This window comes from Meleagris gallopavo, chromosome Z (assembly GCF_905368555.1).
Source record: "Meleagris gallopavo chromosome Z, MGAL_WU_HG_1.1, whole genome shotgun sequence".
NCBI classification, from domain to species: domain Eukaryota; kingdom Metazoa; phylum Chordata; class Aves; order Galliformes; family Phasianidae; genus Meleagris; species Meleagris gallopavo.
In genome coordinates, this window is record NC_139435.1 from 896,481 (window position 1) to 912,681 (window position 16,201).

The 16,201-nt window shown below is 38.8% G+C and overlaps 1 protein-coding gene across 9 annotated transcripts in view; it reads left to right on the forward strand.

Moving 5' to 3' along the window:
• NEDD4L (NEDD4 like E3 ubiquitin protein ligase) overlaps positions 1-16,201 on the forward strand; it is a 136,764-nt gene that overhangs the window by 105,097 nt on the left and 15,466 nt on the right. For 3 of the 9 annotated variants that reach the window (XM_085214190.1, XM_085214193.1, XM_085214184.1), the window contains 8 exons: positions 1,272-1,346; positions 2,662-2,721; positions 6,949-7,080; positions 7,556-7,675; positions 8,704-8,901; positions 10,179-10,256; positions 12,463-12,517; positions 12,607-12,663. In XM_085214190.1, coding sequence (XP_085070316.1) covers positions 1,272-1,346; positions 2,662-2,721; positions 6,949-7,080; positions 7,556-7,675; positions 8,704-8,901; positions 10,179-10,256; positions 12,463-12,517; positions 12,607-12,663 — 775 coding nt within the window. The remainder of the gene's footprint in view (positions 1-1,271; positions 1,347-2,661; positions 2,722-6,948; positions 7,081-7,555; positions 7,676-8,703; positions 8,902-10,178; positions 10,257-12,462; positions 12,518-12,606; positions 12,664-16,201) is intronic. The other 6 variants (XM_085214191.1, XM_085214185.1, XM_085214188.1 and 3 more) reach the window with 5 other exon arrangements.

The following is a 16,201-nucleotide window of genomic DNA, read 5'->3' on the forward strand; positions in this document are numbered from 1 at the left end:
ATCAAATAGAATCTTGATTAGGTGCAATTTTTTCACAAAGAGCCTAAGCAATGTATACAATGACTTGAATGTTATATAGAGATTAGTTCATCAAATTGTAGCTCTGATTGCCAGCCATCTGCACAAAGTCTGCTTCTGTAGATAACTGCAGGTTCCAGTAGACCTTCACTTTGAGGGTGGGAGGTTAATCAAGTAGGATCATTGACAAAAACAGGGCCTATATTTACTGTACATAGAAAATAATAAGTGGTATAGCTACAAAATAATCTTAATTAAAGTAATTCAGTAGTAATGTTTCTGTACAAAGTAGCTCTTTTATGAGCCATTAAATAACATCTTACTTATCACTGCAATACAAATTTTAATAAGACCACACTTGCTAATTAAGAGAGCGTCAGAGCATTTAGTGTGTGTGTTACGCTACCCGTTGAACTGGGTGTTGTGTTACTGAAAGGAATAAAACGAAGCAGATCTGAAATTATTCTGTCTGCACATGGAGATTAAGTGGGTCAGCAGTGTTCAGTCCACGGCCCCAGAGGATCTGTCAGAGCAGCTTGTGTCTGTGACTCTGTTCCCACAGCTCTGGCCTCTGTGAGAGCTCACTGGCCTGATCCAGCACTTAACTCTGGGCAGTGCTTCTCCTGGGCTTGCAAATCTGCCCAGTTCTGAGATTTGTAATAATAGCAAAGAGACATCAAGAGCATCATTTGGATTGAGCAGGGTGGTAGGAGGAGTTTGGCGCTGCCAGCTAAACACGAGATATGTCTGCTCGACATGTCCTCTTGACCCAGATTCCCAAGAGCTGTGGGATCAGCTCAGTGACTGTGCAGGCTGTTGGATCCAGGACTTTTCCTAAACCCAAATCTAGACTGGCTTTGCATGAACCTGGCTAAGATCTGCAGGCTGCTGCCTGTACCTAGAGGTGCTTTGATCTCAGCAAGGCTCCCAGTGAAGGTTCTGCAGAGCATACTGCTTTCCCACCGCAGGCTTAGGGTGTCATCAACACCAGAACCACATGGTCATCACGTGTGTTACTGGCATCTCATTGTGCCCACATCAAGGAACAAACACAAGGGTTACCCAGTGCAGTAAGCCATGTGTGGGAATCCAGCAGCTCTAATGTATTGATTTTCCAAGGACTGTATTGACAGTATTCAGCCAGGAGTTGTATGTCTTCCTTATGCTGCTTGTTCTCCTAGATTTTCTAAGGTGTCTTCCGAAGATACTTGAAAGTAGTCAAACTTACAGATGTTTTCTTTATTTTTTTCCAGCAAAGAGATTCTTCCTCAAGACTGAGATCTTGCAGTGTAACAGATACAGTTGCTGAACAGTCTCAATTATCTTTGGTAAATGAAAACTAATTTTTATTTATCTCTTCTTCTTTTAACATCATCTGATTCTGAATGGTGTCTTTTGGTAGATCAGTTCTAGGCAGATATAGTGCAGTTATGGACGTGTGGCTATCCTAAATCATTCTAGAAACCAAAATAGTGTCAGAGTACAAAGTACACTGAGGAATTCCAAAAGAGAGGAGAAATGTTTTGAGACAGAGTATAGTCATATGTCTGACTTCAGTTATCTAACACAGAAATCTAGTTTACTAAACACCCGATGTATGCAGTGGAGAGAGAAAACCTTCCCACGAGTGTTTTCAGGGAGGGTATCAATCCACACACACAAAAGATTACACAAATTTAGCATGAAAATATTAAGTAGGGAGCTACTGATGAGTTCATTACTAGAGCTGATGTCTCTCCTTTGTTTCTTTCTGTTGTTATTGGTTAGACATTTACTGTAGCTGTAGTATTTTTCTCTTTGTTCTGTGCGTTCTGTATGTTCAGCGTGTCTATTTTGTTGCTTGTAATTGCATGCAATAGCTGTTGTTCAGAAGAGTGCTTATGAAGTATGACCACCTCTTACTTTCTTCCCTGGATAAACTATTATGTGCTTTTCAGTACGATCATGCCTTAACTGTCTTCTCTCCATATTAGAGGAAACTGGCACTTAACGAAGTCTGATCCAGAGATGGTCTGCTGCTTAATTTAATATAACCTCATGGAGTATGAGTTTCTTTACCTCATGCAGTCACCTGGGGTCTTGTCGTGATCCATCTTTCAGTTTGCTATTGCAGGGCATTCATTTATTTAGCAGAAGAATTGAAATCATTGCTTTATTACAAGGATGTTTCTTGATTTTAATCTTTATTGAACCAATGATAGTTTATCTTCCAGCAACTAAATCCATACCTTCTTTCTAAATTATGCTGATTTTGACTGTATTAATCCTTAATGAAAACTTGAAATGCCACTTTCATACTTCTGGTCTAACTTTTTCTGATGATCAAAATGGATCCATCTTGTTTCTAAAGGAAATTAATCATGTTACACTTAGAGTGAATGATCTTGTCATCCTTAGCAATACTGCTCATACCAGAACTCTTGAAATTAGTTCCTTTGGTGATTTTTCTGTCAAGTTCTATCTTGTTTATCAGTGATTGATGGCTTAATTTTTTTTTACATCATCTTTAAAATTATTTAACGCTAATTGCTCTTTTAATAAATTTTAGATTGTAGATGATTCCTTATTCCTAAAGATGTAAGAGTAGACTGTGTTCTTCAACACCAAGTGTACTTATCTGTAACATTAATTATCATTTAACAGCAGAGTGGTCCATCTAGGAGAACTCGTTCTTCAACTGTCACAGGTGGTGAGGAACCAACGGTAATATCTTTATCCAACACTATCTCTAAATAAAATGTGGGTGAATTTAGGTCTAGTAAAGTAATTAACATTTTTTCACAGAGCAGCAATGTGATAATTGACATACAGCCATAGTTGCATTTATTTAGTTATTTATTACACCTCAGATTTTCTCAAATAATGCTCAGTTCACTCTAACTTCACTCCAGTTTAAGGCTATTTTATTACTTGTATATGCTAGTTTTAACAAAGCTTTACTAAGAACATACCTTAAACTTCTAAAAAACAAGATACAATGCCTAATTCTTTAAAACTTGAAATAATCAATGTTTGAAGATATCAATTCAGTATGCTTGTATCTTTCATTGTGCTTCTGTCTTCCCTTACTCTCTGTTAGACTGATTCATTTAGATTCATAAGATTGATCTTAATTTGAGAACTGTGCGATGATACATCATTATAGATTGTAGTGGTCTTAATTACAGCCAATTTTCATTTTCCAGAAGTTATTCCTCACTGCAAGGCTGAAATTTTGCTTTGCTCATCTGATAAAGTTCTTGAAATGCTTTTCTGAAAGAATTTTTCTGCATAATTAAAGAAAAGCAGATTTCATTTATATTGATCTTTGCCAAAAAAGTCTCTTTCTGCTAGTCTGAAACATTATTTCATAGAAAGCATTATCCACTAACAGTAATAATTGGCTTTCATGAGTATTTGCACTCGTGGATAATTTACTTCAGGGATGTACTTCAGGGATGTAAATCAAAGTTGGTACGTTTCCTATTTATATGCAGTAGTGTCAGGCCTGAGTTTGTGTTCTGATGCAGCATTCTGTGACACTGTTTGTATTTACTGTTTTTTCAGAATCAGAGTAGCATGCTTGTATTTAGTTCCTGCAAATTGTAAATTTTTTGTGTACTTGAAAATCCTCCTTGACTTTTTTTTTTATTAATAGATGATCTTGTGTTGATTATACTTCTTAAAACAGTAATATTTTCTGCTAATTCTGCTGAGTTCATACTTCCCTGTCTCATAATTGATGTCTCTTTTTTTCTGTTGTTCCAAGGTAGATTTATTGCAGCTTAATTAATGGGAACCTTCCCCTTGCTATCTTCATTCAACATGCATCTATACCAAATGCACAGACTGCTCAGGACTTAAATATGAGTTCTTTCTTGCACTTAAGTCTAGATGCACATTCTTCAAAGTTGCCACTTTTTTGTTCTTTAGGGACATCGGATATGTAGACATAGAATTTGTCAATGCTGAAGTTTCTCTGGCAGTTCAGTTTTGCTTTCAGACTTCCTCTAATACCCAGCACCAAGGCAGTTGAAGCTGGTTGTTTGCATCGTGCCATCATGCCACAATGTGTATTATTACAACACAGAATAGCAGCTACCTTGTCTAATTTTTAATTAAAACTTGGTCTGTGGACTGTATTCAAACCACTTACTGTGTCCTTATGACCATCAGTTAATAGCTTAGCAGTGGTTAGAACAGTCTCGGTGAAGGTGCTCTTCTTATCACAGCCCATCAGCTACATGAACTGAAACAAGTGGGAAAACAGCACTTTGCAAACTTTGACCACTCTGAAAATGAATAAATTGGAGTTTGTTTCAGAGGGTATTACTCAGCTTCCTTATCAGTTTTCCTTTTTCTGTCTCCTAATGTGCCGCATCAACTTTCTAATCCATTCATTTTCCTTTCTAATTTCTTTTTTGATCGTGAGGCGGTTCTCCAGCTCATTGTGTCAACTGTACTGTTCTGCTGAAAAGCAAACATACTGATTTAAGCAAGAGCCCTGGGAAGAGGTCTTAAGAATATGAAGCAAGAACAAGGATTGCTGTAAATCGCTTTGCTGGAGCAAAGAATGTAGAGCGTAGAAAAATAATTTACTGAGAATCTTTGAGACTTGAGAAGTTACCGAATCCTGCTGTGCAGTGCCATTCACATGTTTTATCTCTAAGTAATAGTTTTCCACTGTATTAATATTTTTAAATAGAATGATCATACCACACAAACCACTGTTTATAAAGACACTGAAAGAGTAATTTCTTTTTTTGCTTTGTGGTTAGCATGGTGAATAAAGCTGAGAGCCTAGGGAAACAGGCGGTTATCCAAGCTGCCGTAGTTGTGTTGTAATGCCTATGGTCTTGTAAGTCTGCACAGTAAGTCAGAACGTGGAGGTATTTGGCAGTCTCCAAGGCTGATTCTTCCCTTGATTTTATTTAAAGATCATACAAAAAAATGTGAATAGTCTTCTTTAGACATCTTCTATCTCTTAATAATATTTACTGTCTCATATTCCAGCATCCTCTTTTTCTGCGGGAGATCTCAGTATTTTTAAGACCTCTTCCACTACAGTTATTTCTTCTTACCTGCTCTGTTTTCCTCCGCAGCTGCTTTACCTTTCACTTGTCTTCCAAAAGCACTCACAAAATTTGATTCACATTCACACAGTGAGAATTTAAGAGCTCAGAGTCGTCTGTGTGTTAATCCTCTGTGGGACTGAGTCTTCACAGAATCAGAGTTTTAGGGGTTGAAAGATATCTTTAGAGGTCATCGAGTCCAGCCCCTGTGCTAAAGCAGGTTCTCTACAGCAGGAGGAAAGATAAATTCAGCAATATATCTTTACCAGAGTAATTTGCCTGTATTGCTGAATTTCTCCTGCCTGCACTTAGGTTCCTTGCATATGAAGTAGCTCTGAAACAGAAGCTGCCTTTCAGGTGTGGGTAAAACACTCAAAATCCCACAATAGTCTCCTTTGCTCACTGTAAATTATGGTCTATCATCACTGTGCTGGGCAGAGAAAAATGCCTGAGTCTGGAGTGGTTAAACTCAGGCTCCAAAAGAGGGATTAGTGAAACTGATGAAGAAGGAAAGCATGCAGAAATTGATAGAACAGTGAAACTCAGACACTTCTTTATTCCAGCACGTGGTGAGGTCTTTTAGATTTCACCGTTCTTCTGCCATGAAGGCAGCTATGTTGAAGAAGCAGAGCGATCTCTAGCATTACAGAGCCCTGATAAATAAAATGTGACTATATATTTTAATGTGATTGATCTGTTGATTGAACCAAGTGCATAAATGCATTTTGATCTAAATAACAACGTGCAGATGCTGAATGGCACCTTGCACCTGCCTTGTCCTTGATGAGATGTTAGCAGAATCTCCTTCATTAGAGAGCATTCTTTAGAGAGCAAGAATGCTGTCCTGCTGAATGCAGAGGCAGTACAAGCAAGTGATGTCTACAGAGAAAAGGAGTCCCAAACCAGAAAGTGACAGAGCCTAAACACGTGAATAACAATCTGGAATCGTAATCTGTCTCCCTGGGCATCTTCCCCTCCTGAGATGTGCTTTCAGATGCAGACAGGTTCAGTATTAGAATTTCTTCCTAGGCTTTTTGCCCTCCAAAGGCTTTGCTGCTCATGTACACTGTATTTTTTAACTCTGTATGTCGCAGAAACAAATGTCTACTTGTTTAAATCACTGAATATTTTGCTGCCCATAGAAACCTCAGAAGACAATGTCTCTTGTAGCGTAACTATTGTGTTAAATAGTGACATAATTTGCCTAAGAATTGGATAATTGGTGCCACCGTCCTCATTGTCTGTATGTTTTCTTTACAGCAGCGTCTTTGTTGTGCAGCTTTTTAATTAGAAAAACGGTATCTTTTCATTCTGAAGTTTGGGCTCAATTTTAGGGTGTATCCTCTACTTTAGGACACCTAACCCTGAATGCAATTGTTTGTAACTAAGAAGATGTTTGGACTTCAGTTTTTAAGCCCTCAGCAGTTTGCTGCAATTGAGTCAAGATCCCGTGGTAGAGATGAGGTCAGAACTAGAGAGATCTTGACTGGAAAGCGTGATCACTTCCTTTCCTATTTATCCACACCAATGTAAAGGGAAAAATCAACCATCAGGGAAAATCATTACAATACAGTGTTTCTTTTTGTCATTATATGCAATATATCAATTTAAAAGTTTGAGGGCATGTAAGCTTAGCTAGTTTTGGAACAAGAGACCTGAATCTATGGAAGATTCAATCAAAAGATCTATTATGAGAAACTATTATTTTACTCAGAGGGGTTTGAAGAAGAGCTTGTATTAGATGATTTCCCAGACCACATTTTCTGTATGTTTGATAGTTGGTAGAATTATGTGCATCAACAAGTTCTTTTCAAAGAACAAGTGTTAATTTTTTTAAGCTAATGAAAAAATAACAATATGGTAATTTCTTGCTGAACAGCCTTCAGTGGCCTATGTCCACACCACTCCAGGCTTACCTTCAGGCTGGGAGGAAAGAAAGGATGCAAAGGGCCGTACTTACTATGTCAATCACAACAATCGAACCACAACCTGGACACGGCCCATCATGCAGGTATGGAGATCTGTTACGTTGCTCTGTTTACACTGCATACATTTAGATAACATCATATTGAGTATTCAATTCCAGTGGAAGCAGCTCTATAGAATTCTGAATTAAAAAAAAAAAAAAATCTAAGCGTGGTCACAACAGTTCAGGATAATCATAAAAAAATACAGTTGGGATTTTTGTTTTTATGCTTCTCTTCAGTAGTTACAGGTTAAGTTGATGCTACAAGGGAGGGCATTTGCAGAGAGGTACCAAACACAAATAAAGACAAACGTCTCCGTAGGTTTGAATTTGAAAGTTCTTTTGCTTAATTAATAATTCCAGATGTTTTGTGTCTCTGCGATGGAATTAAAATTAAATAATGTGCTTGACTTAATAGTCATAATAACGATACTAAACACTGACATCATTTTCAACTGCTTTGACTTTGGATGAACTGTGATCTTGATGACTGGCTAACTTGGTTTTGCATCTGAAACAGCTTGCAGAAGATGGCATGGCTGGGTCAGCAGCAAGCAGCAGCAACCATCTGAGTGAGCCCCAGATCAGACGGCCCCGCAGCCTCAGTTCGCCCACAGTCACCTTATCTGCTCCACTCGAGGTGGGAAACACTGTTAGCAACACAGACCACTTGTATCTGACTTCTCTCTTGGTTACCTTTCTAACTCTTTCGCTCCCTTTCAGTTATGCAACACAGCATTGCTATTGTTGTAACATTCGTACTGTTATTTTTGACATAATATATTGCCGTTTTCTTCTAACATTTTTCCATCTGAATCTTTACATCGCACAGTAGTGCTGCTTAACTTTGATCACTGAATGATGTGAATGAATAGTCTGTCTGGCACATGCAGTCAAAGATTATTTGTGTTTTTCTTGTATGATTAGATCTCACAAATCAATTAAACGTGGCTGCATTGAGGAGAGAAAGTTACGAAAAACTGCATCTTCAAATGGAAAGTGCAGCACCTTTTTTGTCCTTTCTCACTTTTTCCCCTGGACAAATTGTTGAAAACCTGTAATTTCAAGCTGATATAAGAAGTCTAAACTTACACTTACTTAAGGAACTTGATTTAAAGCCATATTTAAATGTTCTTTCTGAAATTGTAGTTGGGGCATCCATTAAGAAGTGCAAGGCTGGATGTGGCTCTGGGCAGCCTGGTCTGATGATTGGCAACTCTGCCTGTGGCAGGAAAGTTGAAACAAGATGATCGTTGTGGTCCTTTTCAACCCAGGCCATTCTATGATTCTATGATAATGTCAGTTCACATTTAGTATACTCTCCTATTTTAATTAACATCTATGGCACCACCAAGTATAAAGCAGTGCTTGTATCTTTTCCTTTTTAAAACGAAATGTTGACATGTACAGATCAGCTTCAGTAAAATATGTAATCAAGTGAACATTATCATCGCATAGGGATATGATAAAAATCTGTGCCCTTCAGAGTGAGAATCTTAATGGGCGACGAGGAATAGCTAATTACTAATAACTTCCCTGCATTCTAGGAAATCAATGCTAGCACTTAATTATAGTGTAAATTGCATCTGGAATGAAAAACTTCACACTGCGTTCAGTTTCCTTTATTAAGTGGCATTTGGCAAATCCTTATACCTTCCACACTGACAGGGCATGAAGGACTCCCCGGTGCGCAGAGCTGTGAAGGACACCCTTTCCAACCCGCAGTCTCCGCAGCCCTCTCCCTACAACTCTCCCAAACCACAGAACAGAGTTGCTCAGAGCTTCCTCCCTCCTGGCTGGGAGATGCGGATAGCACCCAATGGCAGGCCCTTCTTCATCGATCACAATAGTAAAACTACTACCTGGGTAAGGGAAATTCGAGCTAATAAACTTCAAATGGCTTTGTCTTTACTGCTCCGGGCTATAGACCCTCTGTTTCGCTTTGGAATTGGTCTTGTGTTTAAGATGCAAGTTCCAATCGAGGGATTTGTCAGCCTGAAGTGTCGTAAAGCTGAACAAAGTGAGAATGGCTCCTCCATGTAGTGGTGTCCCATAGCCACAGTATGAAACAGCAAACTTGACGTAGTGGCTGTAGTGGTGCCATTGCTACACTCAGAGAAAAGAAACTTATTTGTACATAACCACTGAAAGTAGTTTTTGGTGGATTTATGTATCACATGTCTACCATACAGTAGCATTTTGTGCTTGACCTTCTTATTCTTGACAAACCATTGCATATAGATATTGCCTTTTAAATTGCTCAAATTTGGGTTTTGCTGGCATAGAGTATGATGAAGATTTGGCGTGTTGTTCAGTTTGAGGCTGCCTTGAATTTCTTTCCTGTTTATATAATGCATGTTCATCTTTGGTGAGCAGAATGCATCTTGCTATTTGTTTTGTGTCATGAGGATCTGTTTTTCAATAATTCTACATTTTCAGTCAGCAAGAGGGGGAAAAATTAAAGTAGGAAAAAGTGTCAAAGCTGACTCGGCATTTCATGTCACCATTTAAGTATGAGTGGAACTTAAATTTTATAGATGTTATTCAAATTCCCAGCAGCAACTATTTTAAAGGAAATATTTCAAATGCTGGCCCTTAGTCATGTTATCAGATGCATGTGGGTAGGTTATGTGTGGAGATCTCAATCACTGTGACTCCAAATTGACCTTCTGTGGCCTATTTTACTTGCCTCTTTTTACATCTTTTGTTCATTAATGTGGCATCTGTGGATTAATAAAAATGTGAGAAGCTCATTTACATCATTTTCCAACCTTCTTGTTATAGAATGGCTTATTTCTTTTGAGGTTTTGAGAGCCAAAACTGTATAGATGACTCTAAACAGCACTTAGAAATGCATACTTTGCTAAGAACAGGACTCTGGAAAGAGCACCATTAATAGAGTTAAAGTCTTACCCACTCTACCTCTTAACATTAAAAAAAAATCATCGCAATTTATTAATTTTAATTAAGTATGTGGCAAGTCCAAACATGAAATGTTTTATTCATATGTTTGGGTTTTGCATTTTGTTCTCGGAAACGTAAAAATTAAACGATGATTTTAATGTAGGAAGATGGCTGTTCCAGCTGCTGTGTATGACTTTGTATGCAGATGTTGGATTTATGGTTGCATGTATCTGTTGCAGGAAGATCCACGGCTGAAATTTCCAGTGCATTTGAGAACAAAAGCTTCTTTGAACCCCAACGATTTGGGCCCTCTTCCTGTAAGTGACAGTGTCTTTGGGTGTATACCTGCTATCTTGTAAGAACTGATCTGTTGTTGCACTCTTGTATTGTATGCATATGCATATTGTTTGCTCTCATCACCTTTGTGGAGATCTTAAAGCAATGTTTTTAACACCAAAACATTCAGGGAATGAGTCAGGCTGTGCAGCCAGCCCATAGTATTTCTGCAGTTATTAAATATTTCTTTGTTTATCTGAAGCTTTGAGCTTTGAAGAAACTCACCTTGTTTTTATCTCTGAACATGTGATTTTAGACAATTAATGGTTAACTAGCTGATAATTAACTGCTGTAGGAAAAAAAAAAAAAAAAAAGAAGCACATTGCTCAAAGTGAACTTTGTTTCTGTACCAGTATATACTGGTGTTCAGAAATCTAAATCAATTCTGATTTTTGAATGAAACTTCCATATTCTGCAGAGAAAATGACTGTATTAGCCTCAAAGGCTTTGTCATATTGGTAACCAGTGCATAATAGTGATTTGCACGTCGAATACAAAGCTTTGCTTAGTTTTTCAGCAGCTGTATTTTTATGTCAGGGGATAACCTGCAAAAGCTGACGCTTTTTCTAAGCTGCAGACCTTAATAGTGTTATGTTAGTTGCCTATACACTAAACATGCTTTTGAAAAATTGCCACTGGAATTGTATTTGCAGCACTGGAAGCTGCAGTAAGCCATCAGTTGTCACCAGCAGTCTCAGCAGGTGTTGCAGACATGATGTCTGCAGACAGATACGCCTTTAGGATGGGTGGCTGTCCCGTTGTACCAGATGTGGCTTATTAAGTTATCTAGGTTTTGAACAGATTGAGTAGTGAGTCTTTGGTCGTACTGATTTGCACTGAGCTGGGTTGCAGTTAACTGAGAAGAACTGCTCTGTCAGCAGACTAGAGTGAGCACTGCTTATGGACAACAAGTGACAAAATCGGAGAGGGGCACAGACCTCCTCTGAAACATCCAGACATCTCCCTGTCCAGGTCCTGGTTAGCAGAAAGTTATGCCTTGTTTTTAAGTCAAGCTAGGCAACTTGTCAAGCTCATATCTCAAAATTCAGATCAGATGAAGAATTGTATTCACTTGAACCTATTTATTACAATGAATTTTCTGATTAGAATACAGCAGTAACTGAGCATTTAGGAGAACAGCTATGGAAGTAACTGTTTTTTGTAGTTTTTCTCTAAGGACAAGTTTGTTTGATGGGAGGTACTGAACAGGAGTAACTTCCAAGAGGTAAAAAAGTGCTGTGAAATGAAGGCAGCCTGACATATATTATTGGTACTGCTTAGTTAGTAACAGGTTTAAACAAGCCATTTTTGACTGAGGCTGGAACCATGGAATGGTTGGGTTGGAAGGGACCTCACAGCCGCCCAACCCCTGCCGTGGGCTGGCTGCCCCCCAGCTCACGCTGCCCAGGGTCCATCCGTGGCCTCAAGCACCTCCAGGGATGGGGCACCCACAGCTCTGGGCAGTGCTGGGGCCTCACCGCCTCTGAAGAGTTTTCCCCTCACACCTGACTTGATTCTGTGCTCTTTAGTTTAAAGCCATTATCTTTATCCAGTTATTGCACTCACTGATAAAGTCTCTTCCCAGTGTGATGGTTGCAGAGTTGAAGAAAAGTGATTTTGAAAAGATGGAAGTGAAATAATTTCTATTCTGTGTTGCGTAGAGGGCTGAAGCTGGCATACAGCTTGTAGGAGGAATGAGTAGTAGATCAGAGAGCACTGCATCAACTACCAGCGTGCCATGTATTCTTTTGTTACTAAAATTGAGAAAAGGGAATGGAGAAAAAGGCAAGAAAAACGTGAGCCATCCTTGTCTCACTCTCAATATTTACAGTAAATAACCCACAGCTGTTTCAGAAGTAAAAGGAGAAGCTCTCAGAACTAAAAAGAGGTGGACAGCCTGTTCTTTGTGTTTGCTTTCTCACAGTACGAAATGGATGTGAACCCCAATGCAAGAAACTTCCACTTCAAAGCCTTAAAAAATACTTAGTATATTGGATATAGTCATCTGCATAAACAGCAAATGCTTTGAATCATGCCAGATTATTGGCCTTGGCATAGCACACCTGTTTCTACTTGACAAGCACCTTTCAGACAATTTAAGTTGGCATGGATAATGTATTGCTTCATGCTATGTGAGAATGGTAGTATTTCACTTATTTTCTCTGTTTTTTTGTTTCCTGTTTCCAGCCTGGTTGGGAGGAAAGGATACATTTGGACGGAAGAACATTTTATATAGATCATAGTAAGTAAGCACTCAGGTACTGCAGCAATTAGACAAAGGGAGGTAATAAATATCGAAGTGAAAGCTTTGTAATTTTACTCTTCATTTAGGAAGCCAGGTGTTGATATCTGGAGACACTGATACCAGAGACTTAGTGCCCTCCTACGGTACTGTACATTCACCAAAAGCTTGCTTATAATTGGCTCATCAAGCTTTGTCCCTCTCTGACTTGTGAAGCATTAACATTTTTTCTTTGTGGTTTCTTTTGTTCTTGTTGATATTTTGGACTCTTCGTTGTTGTTGTTGTTGATGATCCCATGGCTTATTTGCACTTCAATAAATTAAAATATACATTAGGAATAGAAAGTAAGATGGCCACAACTCCACGTATAGGCAGCAAATAAATTAACACTGATAATACTCTCTCTCTTCTCGTCTGAGGTCTTGTGGCAGCATTGATTCTGAGCTTATTTCATATTTATAGCATGTTATATTGCACCCCGCCTGATACCTATTCTGACTATATCTAACTGATATCTATTCAGTTCTTCTGTTAGTGAAATTCCATTGTAGGTGATGCTTCAGTGTAGATTTGTCTTATTGCAGCACCTCAGAACAACTGTGTTAGTTTTTGTGGATTAAAAACAAAGCAGCACAAAAACACTTTTTTTTTTTTTTTGGAAGACTTAAGCTGGGCTTTCTAATGGGGCATTTCTACTGACAGGATAATCTTCACAGAGATAGGTAGTTCAAAACAATTGGAAGAGTGTCTGTTTGCTACACAAAACTAAAGAGCACTAAAACCTTCAACAATTATGTGTATTTGACAGAATTATATTTCTCTTTCAGTAGCATTAAATCCTAGCATACCTATAGTTTTGTGTTACTGAATCACTATTAAACCATCTTTGCCTCTAAATGGGTTACATAATTTTAAATAAAAACCAGAAGTAGCACACTCACAAAGAAAGAGATTAGCCCTTTCAAACATCAGCATTGAAGCGTTCTGTATCTCTTCCTTAATTTTTAATTGTTCCTACCAATAGATGTCTGGAAATAAATCTGGCAAGCTATGCCACACTGCTGCCACAGAAAGGTCAAAGAATAAAACTTTAAGATACCTGTATATTTGCTGAACCTCCCTAGCTTTGATTAAATTATTCAGCCTCTAAAAATGGAGTGCTGATGGTGTACGTTCCCTCAAATAGTGTGATGCTTTTATAAAAACAGGTGTATTTGCATCTGAAGCCTCTCTCTGTTCCCAATCCAAACTTCTTAAGCATTTTTGCAGAATTTATAAATGATGTTTGTTTGGGCGTTTTTTTTTTGGGTGACACTATGTGCTTCTATCAGATTGCCCTTGAATCTCATTGTTAGCACCATTATACTACCAGGGGACTCCAGAATTAGAGGTGATGCCAGGGGCATTACATTTGTGATGAAGCTGTGCTCAGTGCTTTGCAAATGACTGCAAACAGCAGTTTGTCAGTGTTCAGTGATTTGGCTCTAACAACCACTGTAGCATTTCTTCCCACAGTATCACAGAATCACAGAATGGCCAGGGTTGGAAGGGACCTCAAGGATCACGAATCCCAACCCCCTGCCACACGCAGGGCCACCAACCTCCACATTCAATACCAGCCCAGGCTGCCCAGTGCCCCATCCAACCTGGCCTTGAACACCTCCAGGGATGGACGGGGCACTCACAGTCAGTAAGGAAGTGCAGTGGCGTTTGGCCATAATGTTAGCTTTGTGACAGAGCCTTGTGGCTCTTAATTGTTTCATGAGTAACTTGAGAACGTAATGCTGAAGTCAGCCATGGCTGCAACCAGCTGGGCTTGCTCTGGATAGGTATGCAAGTCTCGTGAGTACAGCACTATGGTAAACTGGCTTAGTTAAGATGCAACAAATGTACTCCATTTCATTAATAGAATACAGCTGAATCAGATAACTTTCAACGTTTATTCTGCTATTAACGTCCTGGCTCCCCAGGAATGTTTTTTTGAATTGGTGATAGGCATGATTATTTGGTACTGTTGTCCTGTTTTGTTATATGTTTTTCTCCTCCCCGAGAAAAACTAATAAAATTCACTGCAGCCAGCACAGAAAGAATCACTGTGGAGCAGCACAAGCTGTTATGAAGCATGCCACAAACTAAGAAAAGTAAAGCAAAAAATGATTATTTAGGTGCTACTTTAACTTAGTGGTCTGAAAATACGATTCTTTTCAGATTTTAGTTGTAAGCTGTTCTGATTTCTTAGGAGCCATGTAGGAAAATAGGTTCTACATCTCAGAAGGTATCATGAAGAACAACACAAAGGCTTTGCAACCAAATTCAGCATACTTACCAGTGGTTCACTGAGGGAGGAATGGATGTTTAAATGGGTTCCCCATTCTTCAGCATGCTGAGAAGTGAACTAGAAGGAGTGTGCTCAATATATTAGTAGAAAACAGCAACATAGGAGAAGCAAGACAAGCTCACTGGAACAGGATTAGGAACCAGAATGATTGTGATGAGGTGTAGGTGCAGTGTGAATATGTCTTATAATAATTGCAAGGTATAACTCAAAATAGGATTAGTTAGCAGAATTTCTTTTGAAAGAGACATGAAAAATATTAGCCGAGTGTGGGTTAATTTATCCTGTGGTGTATCAGCAGGAGCATCTTAAATAAGAGCAGAGGTAATCCTCCTAAACTGATCAGCAGCAGTAACATCTGTGACAATGAAGCACAGGGTCCCAAACTTCAATGAGGTAGTGGAACCAAAGGAATAGAGGAAATCTTTCAAAGCCCAAAGGCCTGATCTGTGAGGAAAGAGAGAGAGTATTGTGTTTGTGTGAAGAACCAGGAGAGATGGTAGATTTTTAAAAATGTGCTGCAAAATGAGTTAATTTGATATTGGCATCTACTATGGACAGTACAGTAATGCAGGGAGTCTTGTGCTACAGTTCCAGCTCCAGTGGGTCGAGTTAGGCTCTTCTCACTGTATGGGCACTGAAGTCATAGAAAAGTGTTTATAATGTGACATCCCTATTGCTGTAATATTCTGAAAAACAGCTGAGGCAATGATTGATCAGTGACACCACATGCTCTTAAACATATCTTAGAGCAATCAGAGAGAATGGACAAAATCTCTAAAGTAATTTCCAGCTCTGCCTTTAATGTCATAGAAATTTACCACCGTCATTGTGCTTGTCAGTTTCAAGTAGGTGTAAAAAATGAATTGGTATAAAAGCAGTAAATGTGCAGAAGGTGATGCGACTGACCAAGAAGCAGCCATATGAAAAAGGCAGCCCAGGAGTCAGCCTGTTGGCAGGCAGCATGCTGCTCAGAATGTGTGGCTCCCAGAGCTGTCATTCTGACAGCCTTCCTCCATAATGCCCATAAAGTGTAAAGGAAATTACAGTTAAAGTGAAGTTAACTGCTAGGCCAAATTTGCTGAAGTGTGCTCTGTGATGGTTTTGAATTTTCTTTAGTAACTTTTAATGAGAGTCAGCTTACAAAATAAAGTCCATTTTAAAAATAACTTGGGGTGCTCAAAACTTAGGGTTCTTTTCTGACTGTAGAAGCATGGAAAGTGCCTGTGCTACTATAAAACAAGTAGACTTGGCTCTTTGCTTTTACCTGTAGTATCCTTAAAAGCAATTTTCTTGAAGCTTAGTGTTTATATTCTCAAACCAAGAGTTACAAAACCTAAAATTCTGA